This window comes from Mesoplodon densirostris, chromosome 14 (genome assembly GCF_025265405.1).
Source record: "Mesoplodon densirostris isolate mMesDen1 chromosome 14, mMesDen1 primary haplotype, whole genome shotgun sequence".
NCBI lineage: Eukaryota > Metazoa > Chordata > Mammalia > Artiodactyla > Ziphiidae > Mesoplodon > Mesoplodon densirostris.
In genome coordinates, this window is record NC_082674.1 from 76,489,566 (window position 1) to 76,511,624 (window position 22,059).

A 22,059-nucleotide genomic window follows, 5' to 3' on the forward strand; every position below is an offset into this window, starting at 1 on the left:
TACCTGGTCCAGTGGTGCAGTCTGAGTTGATGGGGTGGCCTTTCTGGAAGTTAGCGTCAGGCTGATCACACACGTGTGGTGCAGGGACTGGTCCTCACCAGAGGCTGATGACGGTTCTCAGACAGGAGCATGTGAAGATGCCATTTCTGCTGCTTCCCTGCAAGGTCTTCCTTGGGGGTCACTGTGTCCACTGGGGCTCATGCCATTGCAGTGACCCTAGAAAAAAGGCACCTGTTGGCTGCTATACTCGCAGAGTCCAGGGTATAGCTGGCTTCAGGGGTGGGTGTGTGGGACCTGGTCTCTCTCATCTCTCGGTTTCACCTCACCTTCATCCCCACACGTTGGCTTCCTTCACCAGCTCTCGTGATAGCAGGAGGAGCCCTGGCCTCCATTCTTCCAGGTTCCATTGCTTCCAGAAAGAGCTTCTCTTCACCAGTAGCTGACTCGTGTGTCCCAGTGGCAGCTCTGATCGGACCCATCCAGATCACGGGTCCATCCCGAAGCATCCCTGTTGGCCATGATGTTATGCAGTTCGGCCAGTCCTGGGTCCCAGGCTCATCCTAAAGCTGGGCTGGAGGTTGACATTAGCCACGAACCACTTGGACTGATTCTGGGGGAAGAGGGCTCCCCAGAGGGAAACTGGGGCTGTGTTTCTAGGAGTGGGGGCATGCTGACCGGCAGGCACAGCAAATGTCTGTACACCTGAGCTCTTCCGTCTTTGCAGTCCATCCCCTGCTCCCTTCAAACGGCCCTGCTCGAGCCACCCTTCCTTCTCTTCTGAATCCTCGCAGCAACCGTATGAAGGGCTGTTAGGTGTCAGGAAGCTTGAGTGTGAACCCCAGCCCTGCACGCTTTCTCAGGTGCAGCCGTGTCCTCTCCTGAACCTCAGTGTCCCCATCTGTCACATGAGAGGGATGGTGTTTTCTTCCCAGGGGCGTCACGAGGGTCAGTGGGTATGTGGAGCCCAGAGTCTGGAAGGCGGGAGGGCTCAGGAAGTGGAGGCTCGTCGTTCAGTGCATTTGTCCGATGGGAAAACTATGTCATTGTGTCATTATCCAAGGCCCCACAACCAGCTAGTAGCTGAGCTGGGATTTGAGCCCGGCCTGTCTCATCCCGAGCCAAGTGCCTGCTCGTTCTGCAGCCTGGCCTCTTCCGTTGACCTTCCTGTTTGTGGAGGGTTTCTCCTGGTACAGCTCACCTCTGCAGGCACCTGGGGTCAGTGCATAAACGCTGTTGCACATCTTCAGTGTACCAGGCACTAAGCTAGACCCTGAGCAGACAAGGCAGAACGAACATTCAGAGCAGTCATTTGATGGGGTGAACCGGGCAGCCCCGAGGGTGGAGGACGGATGCTTCGTGCCCTAGGGGTGACCTCTCCAAGAGAGGAAACCGTGTGAGCTGTGTCTGCCCAGAGGAACTGGGGCTGGACAGGCAGTGAGGGGAAGGATGTGGATGCCTTGCCACTTTAGTGGGGCGTATGGAAAGCTTGATGAGCTGATTGGTGTTCCTTGAGTGGAGTTTGCCCAGTGGGTTTGGTCATCATTAAGTTGTTGACTCTTGCTAACTATGGCTTGTAATCTCCTTGTTTCCAGTGTGGAATAATTTATTGGCTATTTGGTGGTGCCGTCAGGAATCTCGGAAGCCCAGCACGTGTAACTAAATGGCTTCAGCCACTCCAGGTATGGCACATACCTCCATAGATATCATCTATGGAGAGACTTAAAAATTCACAGTAGTTAGGAGTGTGTGTGTGTGTTTGCAGAAAAAGAAAATAAAACAGAGAATTAGTGCCAGCCAGAACTTCATTTGAAAGGAGAATTTAAGACTACTTTTTAAAATTGCACTGTCTGTCATATTGTCATCACATTAGCTGTCACCAGACTGAATTTTTACAATTATCTCCAACTCACCGCTCCCTTTCTCGCCGACATTCTTAATGATCTGAGAGGTAAGCAATTAGAGCAGCCGTCTGACTAGCTGATTCCCTTCTAACACCCAGTAAACTCCAGGAGCAGAACTACACGGGGATGTTTGCGATGACTGAGAGGGGCCACAGGAGCAACGTGAGAAGGATCCAGATGGAAGCCGCCTTTGACCTCTCTGCACAGGTGAGGATTCTGCCCGTTGGCGGTTCTAGGCAGCGGACCTGTACACAACGGACTCTCCTTTCTCCTGAGTCCACCTTCCCCCCTGCTGTGTGTGCTCTCAGGCGAGAGGGTGCTCAGATTCAGAAGAAACGCCTAAGTGCTTTAGTGGACATAGGCTCAGCCTTCCTGAGTCTAACACCAGCCAACACTTACACAGCACCTACTGTGGGACGGGCACTGCTCCAAGCCCATTATGTACACTCATTAACTTAATGCTTTGGAAAAACTCGGTGAGAACGGGACCTAATCCATTCTGTGGTCCTTCTTAACAGTAGCAGGTAAATGGGTGGAAGAGCGGTCTCTGTTGGCGTGTTCCATCGCACCGGGTGTGATGTGTGTGGCAGGAGGGCACTGTGTGTGCTGGGGCCTCCTTCTGGGAGCCAGGTCCTCGGTGCTGGCATGATGCAATGTCTGTACCTGTGACCTGCACACAAATCCACATGGCAACCGAAATAAAATTTCACAGCACAGGGGCTTCCCTGGTGGGGCTATGGTTAAGAATCCGCCTGCCAATGCAGGGGACACGGGATCGAGCCCTGGTCAGGGAAGATCCCACATGCCGCGGAGTAACTAAGCCCGTGCACCACGACTACTGAGCCTGTGCTCTAGAGCCCACGAGCCACAACTACTGAGCCCACGTGCCATAACTACTGAAGCCTGCGTGCCTAGAGCCCGTGCTCTGCAACAAAAGAAGCCACTGCAGTGAGAAGCCCATGCACCACAACGAAGAGTAGCCCCCTCTCACCGCAACTAGAGAAAGCCCGCATGCAGCAACAAAGACCTGATGCAGCCAAAAATAATAAATAAATTCATTCATTCATTAAAAAAAAACAACAGTAAAATTTCACAAAACAATCTGACTTTATTATATGGGATGAACTCCAAAATGTTGGTAAGACCCTCTAACTTGACATCTCTCCACAAATGGGTCACAGCAAAAACCCTGCTCTGTAAATCCCACCCCCGTCCCCATCTCTTTAGCTCCTATTCTCAACACCCTGGTGGGTGTTGCCTCATACATGTGCGTGTGGTGACTCAGTCTTCATTTTGGATGAGGTTGTCCTTTGCTTTTGTTGTTGTTGTTGTTGTTGTTTTCTATTTTCTTCCCTCATTTTAAAAAAGTTTTTTTTTATTGTAGTATAGTTGCTTTACAATGTTGCATTAGTTTCTACTGTACAGCAAAGTGAATCAGCTATACGTACACATATATCCCCTCTTTTTTGTATTTCCTTCCCGTTTAGGTCATCACAGAGCATTGAGCCGAGTTCCCTGTGCTATACAGTAGGTTCTCATTAGTTATCTATTTTATACATAGTATCAATAGTGTACATATTTCAATCCCAATCTCCCAATTCATCCCACCTCCCCCCTTTCCCCTTGGTATCTATACACTTGTTCTCTATGTCTCTGTCTCTATTTCTGCTTGTAAATAAGATCGCCTGTACCAGTTTTTTCAGATTCTGCATATTTGGAATCTGGAGTTTTGTTCCCAGGATTTTTCTGACCCAAGAATGCTAGATGGAGGTGGTCAGCACTTAGAATGACAGATGCAGGTGAGGGTTTTTTTTTTTTTTTTTCCGGTACGCAGGCCTCTCACTGTTGTGGCCTCTCCTGTTACGGAGCACAGGCTCCGGACGCACAGGCTCAGCGGCCATGGCTCACGGGCCTAGCCGCTCCACGGCATGTGGGATCTTCCCAGTTCGGGGTACGAACCCGTGTCCCCTGCATCGGCAGGAGGACTCTCAACCACTGTGCCACCAGGGAAGCCCCAGGTGAGGGTTTTGTTGGAGGATGTCCTGCCTTTCCTCTGTCCTGATGCTAGTTCTCTACAGCAGCCAGTGATGTCCAAGGTCATAGTAAGAACCAGAATAAGGACTGCCACTTTCTGAATGCTCCCTCTGTGCCAGGTCTGTGTCAAACTCTCTCTGTATAGTATAGTATACCACACTCCGTCACAGCAACAATCCCATGAACGTGGTAATAAGCCACTTCTGTGCATTGAGCACGTGTGCTAAGTGCCAGGCTAAGCACTCTGCATGCAACATTGTGTTAAATGTTCTATAATGTTATAGGAAGATATCCTTGTCCCCATTTTACAGGTGGAGAAACTGAGGCTCACAGAGGTTAGGAAACTGACTTATGGCTATGCAGTTAACGAGAGAATCTCAGGTTCAAGGGGGATTGTCCTTAACAACTTAGCTTTCCTGATGGGACACTGACCAAACGTCTTTGGGGTTTTGGCTGCCCCATTTTTTCTCCCGAAACCGTGGTATTGAGGTCACCTTGCTGTCATCAAAGGGAAAAAAATCCCACTCACAATTCTTATTTATTTGTTTCTTCTTACAATTATTATTATTGTTTTTTTGTACAGAAATCATTTCCCTGTGTTAGTCCCATTTTCCCCAAACAGCATAAATGATTTAGCTCCCTGCTGCGCTATGGCAGCTGCCTCTCTCGGCAGGGGAGTTGCAAAGTTGAAATCGTAATGATGAGAAGACGCTGGTGAACGTGCTGCTTCCCGAGGGACGGAAGAAGCCCATCATAAGCTCAGGCCACTGAGGGTTGGCTTGGCAGGGAATGGCTTTCTCCTTCATTGGTTTCTGTGTTTTCCTCTTCATTTCCCTTTTTAAATGTTAGAGCATATCAAATGAGCCCTCTCTCCCTCCAGGGCAGTTTCAATCTCTTACATTTTTTGGTTGGGCATTCCTGTGGGTTGGTTGTTTTATTTTTATTTTTGGATGATGGATTGAGTAGCGGCATGGAGAGTTTCGAGGCAAGAGAGAGTTTTATTTTTACAGTTGAGGCAAAATCGCAAAAATAAATGAGGCTAAGAGCTCTCTGGCCAAGGCCGTCTCTTTGAGTGCTTGCAGGACCGACCGTTTTGTTGGCCTTCAACAGTTAAAATAGGAACCGACACACATGGCGTGCATTATTTAGATCCAGCTTTTTAAAAAAAATTAATTGGAGCATAGTTGATTTACAATGTGTTAGTTTCAGGTGTACAGCTAAGTGAATAAGTTATACATATACGTAGGTCCACTCTTTTTTTTTTTTTTAGATTCTTTTCCTATATAGGCCATTACAGAGTATTGCACAGGAGTTCCCTGTGCAATACAGCAGGTTCTTACTGGTTATCTATTTTATATATAGTAGTGTGTAGGGGACTGACATAGATCCAGCTTTAATGCCAGAGTTTTGGCTGAGGCAGACTTTCCACATCAAGTATTTTTGCCAGAAGTGACAAGTTTCCTTTCCCAGATCAGGTGCTGATGGGAACAGATGCCCTCTGTCCCGTCCCTGCCCCACCAGAGCTTTCCTGCCAGGCCAACCTTTCTCTGTTACTTCCCTTCCCACCCTAAGGTGTCAGCATCCCCTCAGCACGTGAGTTTTGTTGTTTGTTACTGCACCCACCAGACTCACAATAACTCCTTTCTTTAAGAAGTCCTGGCTGGCCTGATAAGACAAGGGCAGCGGCCTCCAGAGACTTAAACAGACCTTGTCCATTTCTGTTTCTGAAAAGCCCTCGCCTGTGTTAAAAGTTTCTCTGTGCACATACGTGTCAGGGGATGTTTCCTTGGGCTCCAAGACTGTATTTCTTTGCCAGAGGGAAAGCGTAGCCTGTATACTTAAAAATCTGAAATCTGAGATGATCTTTACATGATCAATAGCTTGTCGGTTTGGTTCGGCCACATCTTCGATATTGTCAGCTTTGATTAAGTTTGCTGTTCTGCCTTTTCACCATTCCACCCTCCCTCCCCTGCTCCTCACCCGCCCCGGACTCTCCGACCTGTCCCAGGTACCTGGTATCCAGAGCTGGTAGTTATGGTCCGTCTCTCCTTAACACGAGGTTGAAGGGTATCCCAGGTGGTAAAAAGAATGAGGGAGGACCCAGAAGTGAATGGGGGCGTTTCCATGGTGATCCTTTTCTAGCTCCTGGAGAGGAAGAAAAAGAAGGCAGAGTCTTGAGCAGAGTGAAAACACAAAAGTACATTTTTCCCCCTGCTTATTCTTAACCAGTACTAACTTCGGACTGTTTTGAGCTGGAATCCTTGGTCATATCATGGAGACGAGCTAGATGGCATGTTCTAAGATTCTTTCCCTGATAAGATAGAGAATTGTTGACAAATGCTTTTCAGTTTAAGGGCTTATCCATATGAGCTTTTGAGGGAACCTTTTATTATTATATTCATTGATGAGGAAAATGGAGAGGCAGGTTCTGAAACAATCATCCCAAGGCTTAAATGAGGTATTTCTTTTTATAAAAATCAAAATTGTCTGGGCTGAGATTCTAATCAATGGTAGGAATGGGTCACGGTTGCCTAGTAGTCTTGTTTGCGTCCCGGTGTGCACATTTAACCTTTGGTTAGTTAGCGGCCATTTAAACAACAGACCCATACCTTAAAGGTAAGCACCTTCAAGACCCAGGAGACAGTGGAAGGCATGAGGAACCAAGCGATTGGTCCAGAAGGGGCAATGCCCAGTAGACAAAATGAAATACATAGACATGGACTCATCGAACTAGGGGCCCCAGATCATTGGATGTTCCATCCTTTCTTGTGAATCTCAAAGGTGGAGTGTTTGGGGGCAAGGGGCGTGTGCAGAGCTGAATACATATCAGCAGGGCTTTTAGGGGTTTGGTGCTGGATTATTTAGAAGTCAGAAACTCAGTGTGGAGTAGTCTAGAGAGGAAGAAGCACAATGAAGAAAGCCTTTATACATTAAAGCCATAGGCTCAGACAAATAGTACACATGCCCGTGCAACATTACATGGAAGAGAGACCGGGAAGAAGTGAATGAACAACTTTCATCCATCGACAGGTGGCAATGTATTTTCCTGATTGGAATAGTCATTGACAAAGCACTTTAATTTCCAGTCGTTTTCAGCGTTAAGGTGGAGGTGAACCGTGCACACTGCCGTGGTAGCATGGTGGTGTTGAGCTCACGAGGTTGAATTAGGCAACTTTGGGTCGTCTGCGCCTTTTCTGTGAAATCACCTGAGTGGGTGCCGCTACACGGCATGGATCTGCTTCACAGTGTTCATTGCACTGAACCCAGGAGTTGTAACGAGCCATAAGAAAGAAAACTCTGTTGCTTTGCTGTTTCTGTGTAGGAGTTTGTAATCGACACACCCTGCGAAAATGCTGAGGAGATGTACATTGGAAACGCCATGTACGGGAATTATGCAGCAGTCTTTGCCCAGCTCATCATAAACGGAAGATCTCAAGGTTTGTTACCGACACAGAAACCTAGGATATTTCCCTTTACTAGTACTATTCTCCCGTGAGTACTTTACACAGAAAACCCACCTCAGAGGGCTGTTTCTACCTTGTAAAAGAATTCAGCACTAACGTTATCTCCTAAACATACATGATGAGACGATTTATCATTACATTCAACATTAGACACTATAATGGGCAGTGCACAGTCATAGAACAAAATGAATTTCAAGATCAACATAATTGTACACTGTCCCAGGAAATGAGCAAAGCTTTGATTATATCTTTAGAGACCTTAGTGTCTCTTCACCTTCCTTAGGGCCCCACTGTTTCATCGTTCCTGTCCACGATGAAAATGGAAGCAGGTACCCACGAGTGACAGCTATTGATACGATGTATAAAGGTGAGTCCCCAGGTGACCCCTCTCCCACCCTTCTTTGAGCTTCCTGCCTGTTCCCTACCCCACCCAGTGAGAATCTAACCTAACTCACGAAAGCAGTGAAGGCAGAGAAGACTCTGATTTTGAAGCCTGATTAGTCTTCTGTGTATGGCAGTTAGAGAAGGTTGCAGACTGCCATTTATGAACACGCTTCGGTCCCATTTCTCCCAGCCCCTCCTGTTTACGAGTCATGAGGTAGCTCTGTCCCCAGCTGTTTCATCTCCTCTCTCCTTCTTGGACTTGTGGGCCCTCAGAGGGCAGGTTGATGTTCTCTCTTTCATGGCCCCGAGCCACCAGCCTCTGTGGGTCCTAAGGATTGCCTCCGTGGACTAGTTTGCTAGGGCTGTTGTACTCACACTGAGTGGCTTAAACAACAGAAATGTATTGACTCACAACTGTGGAGGCTACGAGTCCGAGGTCAAGGTGTCAGGGGAGTTGGTTCCTTCTGAGGGCTGGGATGGGGAGGGTATTCTCCAGACCTCTCTCCTTGGCTTGTAGGTGGCCATCTTCACGTTCACACGGCGTTCTCCCTGTGTGCTTGTCTGTGTCCAATTTCCTCTTTTTATAAGGACGCCGGTCATTTGAATGAGGGCCCACAAATGCCCTCATTTTAACTTGATCGCCTTTGTACAGACCCTTTCTCGAAATAAGGTTACATTCACAGGTATTAGGGGTCAGGACTGCAACATATGAATCTTGGGGGAGACACAATGCAACCCAGAATGCTTGGTGAGAGCAGGCCATGCCTGTGGGCTCCACTGGTTGTCCCCAGCCAAGTGAAGCCAAAAACGCAGGTGGGGGTGCTTCCCTGCTGGTGCAGTGGTTGGGAGTCCACCTGCCGATGCAGGGGACACGGGCTCGTGCCCCGGTCCGGGAAGATCCCACATGCCGCGGAGCGGCTGGGCCCGTGAGCCATGGCCGCTGAGCCTGCGCGTCCGGAGCCTGTGCTCCGCAACGGGAGAGGCCACAGCAGTGAGAGGCCCGCGTACCGCAAAAAAAAAAAAAAACAAAAAAAAACCCAAAAACCAAAACCCCCCAAAAAAACGCAGATGGGGGGAGAAGGGAAAAAAGAGAGAAGAAAGAGCAGAAGAGAAGGGGGAGGAGACGATCCTCTGGAGGATGGGGCTAAGCCCACCCTGGCCCCGTAGGGATATTGACCACCGTGTGCCTGCAGGAATGGGCTACAAGTGCTTTAGGTGACTGAGGCCCTGATCCCTTGAAAACACCTGGCGTGTCAAGTGCTGTTGAGAGTAGAGGGGTCACCCAGCCCTCATGAACTGGTGCCAGACATTCATGACACTGGCAAACCCAGAAAGTCTGAGCTGGTTTCCTTGTAAGCTTGTAAGTACCACTGTGACCTTGTCAAGGGGTCATGTTCTAAATAAGACCTGCACTAAAAAAAGATCTTTTCTCCCAGAGTAAGTCTCCCTAAGTGTGAGATGAGCAAAAAATCGACCCCAGATTCCGACAGGTGTTCTGAGGAAATGGGTCTGGCAGATTTTAAGAAACTTCTTGGGAGGTGGTCACCCTACCCACCCACTGCTGTTTCTCTGGCCGTTTCCCAATGTCTTCTGGGCATTTGCTGTCACAAATTCACCCCGTGTTCTGGGGAGGAAGCACCGAGAAGTGGGAGGAATTTGAGTTCTGCGTTCACTGGTGGGTGTAAGGAGCTTTCCTCCTTCTCTGTGTTCAGTCTGATGTTCTTTCAGTTGCCTAGAATTCTCCCTTTTCTAGTCACAGCAACTGCTCAGGTGGGAAGCTGTGTCCCCGCCAGACCCCACCCCCCAGCTGGCCTCAGAGCAGGTGGGCTGCCCAGAGGGTCTAGCATTTTCTCCTCTATTCTTGGTAGGGAGGAGGGGGCTGGAGAAGCAGGCACCACTCTTCATGGAAACAAGCAAACAGCATCCCCACCCCAAATAAGAAAGCAGGAACAATTCTGGAAGTGAGATAAAGGGCTTTGCGTTTTAGCAGCGACAGACCTGGGAAGTGGCAGGGACAGTATTTCTGATGCACATAAACTTGCCCCCTACAGCTCCGTTTCCCGTCTGCTCTCTCTAGGTCTGCATGGTGTTGATACCAGGATTCTGAGATATGACAAGGTTCGGAGACCAAGGGAGAACCTGTTGGAGAAGTGAGTAGTTGTTTCCTTAACTTGGACTTGCTGTGCGTGTGAGCTCTTTGCCCTCCTTCCCAGGCCTGGTTCCTGGGTCTCATGGGCTGTACATCCAGAGTGTCTTCTCATAACCTCTCCTACAATTTTACTGACAATTAATTGAGAAATGTAGGTAAGCAAATCAAAAAAATTTTTTAATTATCCCAAATGCTATCACCCAGACACAATGTTTGTTATACTTTCATATATAACACTTTAGACTTTTCTCTATGAGGTTATATCTAAAGAGAGAGAGAGAGATGTTTGATTTTCACTGAATGAGGTCCACTTAGAAATTCTATTTTTTATAACTTAAAACTTTTTATAAACTCTGTTTAACATTATATGTCCAATGTTTCTGTGCAACAATAAATACACATAGGCATTATCATTTTTATTTTTATTTATTTATTTTATTTTTGGCTGCGTTGGGTCTTCGTTGCTGCACACAGGCTTTCTCTAGTTAGGGCGAGCGGGGGCTACTCTTCATTGCGGTGCGCGGGCTTCTCATTGTGGTGGCTTCTCTTGTTGTGGAGCACGGGCTCTAGGCATGCAGGCTTCAGTAGTTGTGGCACAGTTGTGGCACACGGGCTCAGTAGTTGTGGCTCGCGGGCTCTAGAGTGCAGGCTCGGTAGTTGTGGCGCACAGGCTTTGTTGCTCCGCGGCTGTTGCTCCGCGGCATGAGGGATCTTCCCGGACCAGGGATAGAACCCGTGACCCCTTCATTGGCAGGTGGATTCTTAACCACTGTGCCACCAGGAAGCCCCTATCATTTTTAATATTGCCATAATAGACTGTTAAATGATCTATAAGTTATGTATCAATCCCTTATTGTTGGTATTTAGGTTATTTCCTTAAAAATTTTTTTTGGCTATCATAAAATAATTAGTGTTATTGCCTCCTTTGTGGATGACAGGAGATAAGGTACCATCCTTCAGCTTCAGAGACTGTTCTAACCAGTACTGATTGGGTGGATAATATCAGAGGTGCTTAGTGTCATTTCCCAGTATCCCTCAGTGAGGTCAGATGGGTGAAAGAACGAGGTGAGGGTTCCTTCTACAAGTGCATTCCAGGGATGGAGCCCCAGGGGTTCACTATGCTCTTTGCAGAGGCTAAGAAACACCAATTAACTTTACTTTTCTCAGCAGCATTTCATGTATCCAATAAAAATCCTGAACTACAGTGATATTTAAATTTGTGAAGAAGCAAGCCATCAGGCTTGCTGCTTGCTTTCCTATAGATTTTCCTTTAACGCTTTACTCCTTTTTACTTTTTATTTTTAATTAATTTTTATTGGAATATAGTTGATTTACAACGTTGTGTTAGTTTCAGGTGTACAGCAAAGTGAATCAGTTATACATATACATATATCCACTCTTTTAGATTCTGTTCCCATATAGGTCATTACAGAGTATTCAGTAGAGTTTCCTGCACTATACAGTAGGTTCTTATTAGTTATGTATTTTATATATAATAGTGTGTATATGTCACTCCCAGTCTCCCAGTTTATCCCACTCCTCCCTTTCGGCCCTGGTAACCATAAGTTTGTTTTCTACATCTGTAACTCTATTTCTGTTTTGTAGATAGGTTCATTTGTACTATTTTTTAAGATTCCACATATAAGTGATATCATATGATATTTGTCTTTGTCTGACTTACTTAATTCAGTATGACAATCTCTAGGTCTATCCATGTCGCTGCAAATGGAATTATTTCATTCTTTTTTTATGGCTGAGTAATATCCCATTGCATATATGTACCACATCTTCTTTATCCATTCCTCTGTCGATGGACATTTGGGTTGCCTCCATGTCCTGGCTATTGTAAATAGTGCTGCAATGAACACTGGGGTAACTTTACTCCTTTTTACTGCCTGCAAGTTCTTGCCAGTAAATAAATGTCACAGATGCCAAAAGTTTAAGGAAGATATGGTGGAAACAAACTTAAAATGGACCAAATTCTGGTTGACATTTTTCCCTCTGTGAATTGGTAAGAAATGAAATGGAAACAACAAAAGCATCTTTGTAGTTGTCCTGGTGGGTGATGAAGGCCCCAGGCCTCCTCAGGAATGACCAGTGCCCATGCCAGCAAATCATAGGACCACCAGCCTTCCCCAGAGGTGCCTGTACCTTTCCTGGTGACTAATCAGCATCACTCCACTCTCGGAGATGGGGAAGAGGGAAGGAAAGCCACAGATTTGGAGCTCTCCACTTTTCACCCATACTAATAGGATCTTAGTGGACTGGACAGTCCTCAGCCAGAACCTGGACCCACTGGCTTAGCATTCATCCAATGCACTAGGGATTAGAAAATCAGATTCAACCAGAAAGAAAAATGATAGGGAGCTACACGGTCTGTAGAAAATATGAGAATATATAGAATATTCTTTGGTAAGCAAGATTTGATTTAAAAGCCATTCCATTGGTATTTAAGCTGCACCCCAAATACTACAGAACAGTAGAGGCAACACACTTTGGGGGTGTTGGTTTATCATTTGATCAAAAAGGGGTCTGTAAGCAGATGTACAGATTCAATGAAATTCCTGTCAAAATCCCAGCTGCCTTTTTTTTTTTGAAAAAAGTGAGAAACTGGTTCTAAAATTCATATGGAAATGCAAGAGACTCAGACTACCCAAAACAATCTTTTTTTATTAGTTTCTGCTTTATAACAAAGTGAATCAGTTATACATATACTTCTGTTCCCATATCCCTTCCCTCTTGCGTCTCCCTCCCTCCCATCCTCCCTATCCCACCCCTCCAGGCGGTCACAAAGCACCGAGCTGATCTCCCTATGCTATGCAGCTGCTTCCCACTAGGAGAACAAAGTAGGAGGACTCACATCCCTGATTTGAAAAATTACTACAAATCTACAGTTATCAAGATAGTGTGGCATTGGCATAAGGCTAGATGTATGGACAATGGAAGAGATAGAGGATCTAGAGATAAATCCTTGCACTTACGGTCAATTGATATTCAACAAGGGTGACAAGATAATTTAATGGGGAAAAATCGTCTTCTCAACAAATGGTGCTGGCAAAGCTGGATATCATAAGCATGAAGTTGGACCTTTACCTCATATGATATACAAAAATTAACACAAGATGGATCACAGGTCTAAATGTAAGAGCTAAAAGTATAAAACCCATAAAAGAAAACATAGGTGTGCTGGGGCTTCCCTGGTGGTCCAGCGGTTAAGACTCCACACTCCCAGTGCAGGGGGCCCAGGTTCGATCCCTGGTCAGGGAACTAGATCCCTCATGCCTCAACTAAGAGTCCACATGCCACAACTAAGACCCAGGCAGCCAAATAAATAAATATTTTAAAAAAAGAAGACATAGGTATAAATCTTTGTGACCTTGTTTAGGCAATGATTTCTTAGGTGTGACACCAAAAGCACAAGGAACCAAAGAAAAAATAGAAAAATTGGACATCACCAAAATCAAAAAACTTGTGCAGCAAAGGACACTATGAAGAAAGTGAAAAGACAATCCACAGAGTGGGAGAAAATATTTGCAAATCTTATATGTCATAAGAACCTAGTATCCAGACTGTAAAAGGAACTATATTACAGCTCAACAGTAAGAAGACAAATGACCCAATTAAAAATGGGCAAGGGCTTCCCTGGTGGCGCAGTGGTTGAGAGTCTGCCTGCTGATGTGGGGGACGTGGGTTCGTGCCCCAGTCCGGGAGGATCCCACATGCCATGGAGCAGCTAGGCCTGTGAGCCATGGCCACTGAGCCTGTGCATCTGGAGCCTGTGCTCCGCAACGAGAGAGACCACAACAGTGAGAGGCCCCCGTACCGCAAAAAAAAAAAAAAGGGCAAAAATATGAATAGACACTTATCCAAAGAAGATATTGAAATGGATAATAAGCACATGAAAAGATGTTCAACATCACTGTCGTTAAGGAAATGCCAATGAAAACCACAGTGAAGTACCACTTTGCGCTCCCTTCATGACTGCAATAAAAGAAACCGATGATAACGAGTGTTGGTGAGGATGAGGAGAAACTGGAGCCCTCATCCATTGCTGGTGGGGATGTAAACTGGTGTTGTCAACTTGGAGAAGAATTTGGCCGTTCTTCAAAAGTTTAACGTCTTCATAGGACCTAGCAATTCTACTCCTAGGTCTTTACAAAGACGTTGTCTACAAGAGAATTGAAAATATATATCCACACAAAAACCTGTGTACAAATGTTCATAACAGTTATTCATAATAGCCAAAGAAAGTGGAAGCAGCACAAATATCCATCAACTGATGAATGGATAAACAACATACGGTATATCCATACAATGGAACATCATCTGGCCATAAAAAGAAATGAAGTATCGATACATGTTACAACATGCGTGAACCTTGAAAACAGTGTGTCAAGTGAAAGAAGCCAGACACAAAGGCCACACTTTGTATGCTACTACTTATGTGAAATGTCCAGAATAGACAAATCCATAGAGTTAGAAAGTAGATTAATGGTTGCCGGGCTCTGGAGTGTAGGGAGTATGGGACAGGACTGCTATGGAAGGGGTTTCTTTTTGGGGTGACAAAATGCTTTGAAATCGAATAGTGGTCATGGTTGTACAACTTCATGAATATACTAAAAACCGTTGAACTGTACACTTTAAAAAGGTGAAGTTTATGGCAAATGATTTGTATCTCAACAACAAAAAAGTGGATTGATGTGCCGTCTTTACACCCAGGCTCTGGTGTTGGTTTGATGATGGTGGTCCTCATGCCCCTCTTTGTCAGAGTCCACTGCTGAGTTGCAGGATAGTAGTGGCGGGAAATCTGCTCTTACTTTCCATGAGTTGAGCCTTTCTCAGCATCTCCTGGGGAGGCACTTGTCCTGCTCCCCACACTGCTGTCTTGTGAGGGAGGATCCAGGATGGGGAACCCTGTGCGACTTCCCTGGGTGTGCTTGTGGGAGCCACCTGACCTCATTTCTAGGCGCCATGTTCTTCTCTTACATTAACCCCATCTCTCTTTCCCACCTGCCTCTCCCCCACCGCAGGTGTGGTTCTGTGGCTCCAGATGGGCAGTACCACTCCCCCATTAAGGACAAGAGTGTGAGATTCAATGCGATGTTGGCAGTGCTGACCCCTTCGAGACTGGCTGTGACTTTCCAAACTACAGGCTCTATGGAGGTCACTGACTCTGATGTTAACTTCCCTCGCTGTTTATTCTCTGCACATTCCAGGGGTAGGTAACAATGTCAGGAGTGGAGCTGCTTGAGCCATGGTTGCTGCAAGGTGGCCGGGGTTGCTGATTAGATGCTAGTGAGTGCCAGTTGGCGCCGCACAGAGGACCTTTCTGCAGCCTTCTTACCGTGGGGTCCCATCTCCCTGCACCCCAGATGTGTGCTACTGATTACGGTGGGTGGAACATAGGTGGTGCGGCAACAGGGCCACTAAAGATGGTCCTGGGAGAATTGGTTGTTCGGAGCAAACACATCTTCTGGAAAAGCAGCTAAGAGCTGACTCGTGGATAAGGGCATGCGTGCCTTGGCTGAATTCACTGGGGAGCACTGATGCTCGCGCGGCTGTTCGGCGTGTGACAGTCACCATCACAGCAAGAGTTCATGAGGCCAGACCTCCAGAAGCCAACTCTGCCTCCCATTTCCTCCCGCCCCCTCCTCTGTCTTGGTTTGGAAAAAGCAGCCAGGAGAGAAGAGCTCTAGAAGGCTGCCTGCTCCTCAAGGCACTGCACTGTCTGTTTTCTGGTCCCTCCCTGTCTCTTTGTAACTCTTAAGCTCCACTGAGCTTGGGGAAGCTGGAAGGAGAATTAACATACCCGTGAATATCCATCTGTGGCTTGAACCCAGATTCTCCATCAAGAAGGAATAAGTTTCATTCACCTGACTCCAGGCCTGACATCAGTGTGCAGCCACCTGAAAAGCAGGAAAATCCTTCCTTTCTCCCTTCTGCCGGGTCTGCACTGCTCACAGGAAGCCTGCCTGACCGAGCTCTCTCACGTGGTGCCCTTCCCGTCAGTGGGTGCAGCTGTGACCCTCAGTCCTGAGCCAGTGACCATCTGCCCGCCCGTGGGCGCTGCTTTATGTGCTTGTTTTCGGTGGCTCTTCAAACTGAGTGGGGTGCGTATTCAGTTCTGAAGACCCAGGTCCAGAATGTCTCAGCAGGTCTCAGCTGAACCGGCTGAGTCAGTGAGGCCCCAGGAGAGCCTCAGGATGCAGGCCCAGGGGTGAGGCCAAGGCACTGGCACAGCGGCAAAGTACGGAGGAAAATACTTCTTACAAGTCTGTGATAGACACTGTTTCAGCCATTTTCCAGACTCCAGAAGGAGGCAAGAGGAGAGAAAGCAGACGAGCCCAGAATTGCACCGTAGAGAAGACGGGACAGAAATCTGATCGGGGTTCTGTGCAGCGGGGACAGCCGTATCTGCACAATAGCCCCTCTGATCACAGCAGCTTCAGGGCCCCTCTGAGGAGAGCGCTGGTGAATATTAAAACCACATGCTGGTTCATGGCTCTAAAGGTGCCGTAGAAACCCTGTGCTGTTACGTTATGGAGTGGGTGATGTCGTGTGAAGGATGTCCACACTGCCAGGGACCGGTCCGCCCATTCAGGCCAATGGTGGAGTCCTGGGGGGGCAGGCGTAGGGTGGTGTAGATGGGGCATGGGGGGGCCTTCTGGGAGAGACTTGATTTTTAAGTATCAGTAGATCTGGAGCAGCGGAGGTGGGGAGAGAGGACACAGAGTGGCTGATTTTTAAAAGGCACCCCTTCTCCATTTTCCTGAGCATTATCAAGGGGCCAGCCCCTGCCAACTCCGGAGCGTCTGGAGAGGAGGGCACATTTGGATCAATTCCTTTTTGGGCATCTGACACACACACTTCGTTCCTGGCAATGTACAGGCCTTATCACGATCGTGGGCTCTGAAATCAGAGAACCCTGGGCTCAAACCTCAGCCTGGTTGTGACCAGCCATGGGGGCGTGGGCCGATCAGTAGCCTTCTTTAAGCCTCAGTTTCTTCATTTGTAAAATGGGCCTTCTGATAATGGTGAGGCCTGGGTGAGGATGTGAGTGCGGGGCTGGCACAGAGCAAGGGCTCCGTCGCTCAGAGCTGTTGCTGATGTGATGGCAGCTCCTGCTGCTGTTACTGGGGAGATAGGCGTTGGCTGTGGGAAAGGAATAAATGGGCTTTTCCATGAAACAAATGCCTGGAGTCCTGGCCTCCAGGCAGCCAGGCGATCTGAGACGTTTTGCAGAGGTGCGTGGTGTCCCTTGGATTCCTGAGTATCTGAAGCAAAACACAATGGTTGTGAGTCGGCACCTGCCCTGTTTGGGAGGCAGGTTTGCCCGGTGACCAGGAGACCCCTCGCAGAGCTGGACGGGCCTCAGACCCACGTGGTCCAGATACGGCCGAAGTGTCTTCCCTGACGGACCCTGGCCGCTGTGATCCTGGCTGCTGTGATCTCATCGCGAGCATCTCTGGCGAGGATGATCTCACCAGCTCTCTTGGCAGCTCCCTCCCCTCCTACAGCTTAAACACAGGACAGATGCTTTCTCAGCTGAAACCTGAGAAAGTCCTGCTTTTTCTGTGCTCGCTGATGAGTGGAAAACGGATCCCTTTCTCCAAAGGGCATTCCTCCTGTGTTAGAAAACTGTCACCATGGCTCCCCACGGTGACATTTGCTCAAGGCCAGCACGCCTGGTCATTTTAAACTCTGCCCAGATGTGGTTTTTTTCCCCCATGGTTATCTCTCATTTTCATAACGTTTCTCAATATCTTCAGATTTTCTCTTAAAGTCTTGCTGTAATAGCCATGCTTTCGTTTATGCCCCAAATGCCATGTCTGATTAAATGATGAGCAGAGACAAAAGGAAAAGGAAACTAAGGCATTTGGCAGGAGTTGGGGGGGGGATGCGCATTGAGAGAACTCTGCAGCCGAAGTTGGGGTGGGGGGGTGCTGGGAAGCCTTTTCTGAAGGAGGAAGGAAGCTGGGGAGAGTCACGGTAGGTTTGGAGGCAGAAGTAGAGGAAGTGTGAAATGTACACGAGGTCTAGCCCAGAGTTTTGGGTCGATTTTGCATGGAAATAATATTCTAGCATAAGGCAAGCTGGTGCCCCCTTTCAAAAGAGTCTCCCTAATCCTTTAAGTAGGTGTTACTCCGTAGCCGGGTCCCACCCTCAGGGTTTTGGATGCAGCAGCTCTGGGGCACAGCCAGAGAATCTGCATTTCTACCCAGTGATACTGAGGTTACCGGTCCAGGACCGCCCTTGGAGAACCACTGCACAGAACAGACGGATGCAGTTCTAAATTCCTGGCCCCATCCCAGCCACCCTGTCACCCTCTGTGGCCTCACAGTGCCTCCAGGATCAAGGCACATTCTCTTCCAGTTTCCAATGCCTTCCACGACCGACCTCTCACCCCGCCCACCTCGTGCGGCGGTGCCACCTGGCGAACCCGTCCCCACCTTTCGCCTGGTTAGTTTCCCGGATGTTTCAGAGCACCGGTACATGTACCTCCTTCAGAAAGGTCACAGTGCGCAAGAGGCCCCTCTGTCATGTTCCAAGGCTCTGCACTCCCCTTGCAGCGTTTATTGTGGTTACAACCGACTCACGGTGTGATAGCTGTCTCCCCTGCAAGCCTAAAACCTCCACGCTGCCAGGGGCCCTGCCGGCCTCGTTCGCCGCCATGTATTCAGCCTCCCACACAATGCTGGGCACAGAGTAGGTGCACAGCAAATAGGACCTGAAAGAATGGATGAAGAATGAATCAGAATTCACATAGAAAGCACCTGGGTTAGTTCTTAGCGGAGATAAATTCTCAGTATGTGTCCCAACCCCTCAGCCTGTCGCCAGGGTGGCTGGGACGGATGTTGCCGCATCTTCCTTCTAACTCTCTGTGGCTCTTCCGCCCAGAACAAGGTGTCTTCTTTCGTCCTTCCTGTTTGTCCTGTCCCTGGCACTATGCTTCGTGTCTGCTTCGTATGTACGTGCCGGCTTACGGGGCCAGGAGGGGGCACTGCGTTGGCGCCCGTTTTGCAGTTAGGGATGAGGCCCTGGTGGTCAGGGAGTCACCCGGGGTGGGTGGGCACCTCGCACAGGGTGTCAGCGACACGCAGGGGCCATACTGCAGGGTCTGCGTGTTGAGTACAAGTCAGGAGTCCTGGACTGTCTCTCCGGTTCTGGATCCAGGGATCGCTGAGACCACGCCCACCCTGCTGGCTGCTGGGAAGCACCGCTTCTGTGGAGAAAGCTACGGCTTCTCTTGTTTCTCTGAGTGAAATGATCAGCTGGCCCTTGTTTGCCTTGCCTGCTTTTGGCAACTCTGCCGTGTGCTTGGTGAGGTCACAGTTAAAGCAGGGCCCAGATCCCCGCCGGGGTTGGGTGGTCGGCCAGGAGAGCCTGGGGGACCGCAGGCTGAGTCTTTGGGCCTCCCCAGCCAAGGGGACACCCTGCAGAGCACAGATGCTGGAGGCGTCAAGTGTCTTTGCTCTGTCAGGGTGAGGCCACCACTCCTAACGGCGGGCAGGGAGGAGACCCCATGGTCATAGCCCCCCCGGGTGGGCTCAGGGTCTGCTGCCACTGGGGTGTAGTGGGCCTGGGGCTTCACTTCAGTTTCTCTGAGCTTTAGTTTTCTCAGTGCGTGAAATGAGGCAAAAAAACAAAAAACAAAAAAACAAAAAACTCCATCTGATGGAAACCTTGTGAAAATTCCATGAGTTAATTCGTCTCTTCACCATCACCACCACCACCAAGACTGTTACAAGAAAATAATACTTATTGAGCCTTTATTATAAGCCATGCCTGTCATAAGTGCTGTACAGGTGTTAACTCATTTCTCCTCGCACAACTCTGAGAGGGTTCCATCGGTACCCTCACTTCACATATGGGGAAACTGAGGCAGAGGAGGTAAAGGAATTTGCCTGAGGTGGGCACTGACTATGCTTCCTTGGACTTTGGTGGTCCTTGTTATGGTAGTAGATGGTCCCGTGTTTGGAAGGATGGTCCCATCATGTTGAGTAGATAAGATTGACATGTAGATATTATTAAAAGATACTGTAGAATTAAGGGGGAATAGGGGCAGCCCGATAGAGTGCCTGAATACCTGGGAGCCGTAGATGCTTGGTCACAGGTGTGAGCTACTGAGTTAGCTGAGTTACAGCTCTGGGTCATGGCAGGCCACCAGCAGGCCGCTGAGTCCTTGTGTTAGGAAGAACCTCACCACAGGCATTATCCAGGACTGCAGCTGCCGGGAGCCGTGCCTGTCCTCATCGCCTTGTCCCAGTGCCCAGCGCTGAGCCGAGGGAAGGGAAGACGCCCCGTGTAAAGTTGCTGAGTTGAGAGGAGTGGGGTTGGCATGCCTGGAAGCAGTTGGAATGTTGTGCCTGTTCTAGACTCCGGAGTGAGGCCACTGAGAACATGGACTCTGGAATCAGCCTCTCTGGATTTGCATCCTGCCTCTGCATGGCCTTGGCAGGTTATTGAACCATCTCTACACCTCTAAAAATCATAACAGCACCCCTTTGTAGAGCTGTTGTAAAGCCTGAGGGAATTAATACCTGTAAGGGGCTTATACAGTAAGCAGTAAGTCCCCTACATATGAACGAGTTCCCGTTCCGAGACTGCATTCATAAGTCCAATTTGTTCGTAAGTTCAACAAAGTGAGCCTACGTACCCAGCTAACTCTGTAATAGGTTTATAATACTTTTCACACAAATAATACATAAAAAACAAACAAACACAAAAATAAAACATTTTAAATTTTACAACATAGTCCCTTGAAAAGTACAGTAGTACAGTACAACAGCTGGCATACAGGGCTGGCATTGAGTGAACAGGCAAGAAGAGTTACTGACCGGAGGAGGGAGAGGAGGTGGGAGATGGTAGAGCTGCAGGATCATGGGCAATAGGAGACGGAGGGCAAGCTGCAATTTCACTCACGCCTGACGTTGATGGCACAGGTTCTGGTTCCTTGCTGGATTCAATTCTATCTACCCTCTTGAAAAATGAAAAATGAAAAAACAATCCAGTGATGTCTGGGTGGTAGCTCTTTTCTTCTTGTCATGGATGACACTGACACCGTAGCACTGGATTGCATTCTGAACGGCTGCTGCAACCTTTGTGTACCATTTTAGGTTCGGGTCCTGTGCCTCAAAAACTAACAGTGCCTCCTCAAATAAAGAAAATCCTAGGACTTCCCTGGTGGTCCAGTGGTTAAGAATCTGCCTGCCAATGCAGGGGACATGGGTTTGAGCCCTGGTCTGGGAAAATCCTACTGGCCGCGGAGCAACTAAGCCCGTGTGCCACGGCTGCTGAGCCTGCGCTCTAGAGCCCATGAGCCACAGCTCCTGAGCCCATGTGCCACAACTACTGAGGCCTGCTCTCCTAGAGCCTGTGCTCTGCAACAAGAGAAGCCACCGCAATGAGAAGCCCATGCACTGCAAAGAAGAGTAGCCCCCGCTCGCCGCAACTAGACAGAGCCCGCGCACAGCAACGAAGACGCGACACAACCAAAAATAAAAAAATAAATTATTAGAAAAATTTTTAAAAAAGAAAGAAAATCCCCTCGCCCTTTCCTACATCATGAATCTCTTTGGTTCTTTAGTTACTTCTTCTTCCTCCACTTTTGTTTCCATCATTATTGCTTGGCGCTTCTTAGCAGTACCACCTACATCACCGCTGCTTTTACGCTTGCTTTTGGACATCCTGGGCTTGAAATAAAGATACTGTACTACTGTGCTCTACACAGTACTGTATAGTAAAGTACATAAAGGCACAACCACTTTTAGAGGATGCACGCACGTGACAATGTATGCCAGACACATGAACTAACTTAACATGATTGGACATGTGAACGCACGTTTGCATCTTTGAAAGTTCGCAACTTGAAGCTTCGTATGTAGGGGACTTACTGGCTAGGGCTTTAAATACTAAATCATCAATACATGTAGGCTGTTATTATTGTTAAAAGGGACCTGGAAGCGTATACAATCAAGTTCAGGTATACTGATGATTAAAAATGACATCTGAGGTTGTGAGGATCACAAATAGGGTTTATAACACATGCTTACCCCCAGGTGGTAGTGGCTGCTCAGAGCTGAGGGTGGAGAATTAGGAGGCTGAGTCTGGATGGGGCTGAAAAGTG

General features: G+C 48.1%; 1 protein-coding gene across 1 annotated transcript in view; it reads left to right on the top strand.

The window, feature by feature from the left end:
• ACOXL (acyl-CoA oxidase like) overlaps positions 1 to 22,059 on the top strand; it is a 352,026-nt gene that overhangs the window by 46,395 nt on the left and 283,572 nt on the right. Inside the window, 7 exon segments of the mRNA XM_060116983.1 lie at positions 1,593 to 1,679; positions 2,010 to 2,108; positions 7,258 to 7,372; positions 7,683 to 7,766; positions 7,924 to 7,926; positions 9,861 to 9,933; positions 14,963 to 15,095. Coding sequence (XP_059972966.1) covers positions 1,593 to 1,679; positions 2,010 to 2,108; positions 7,258 to 7,372; positions 7,683 to 7,766; positions 7,924 to 7,926; positions 9,861 to 9,933; positions 14,963 to 15,095 — 594 coding nt within the window.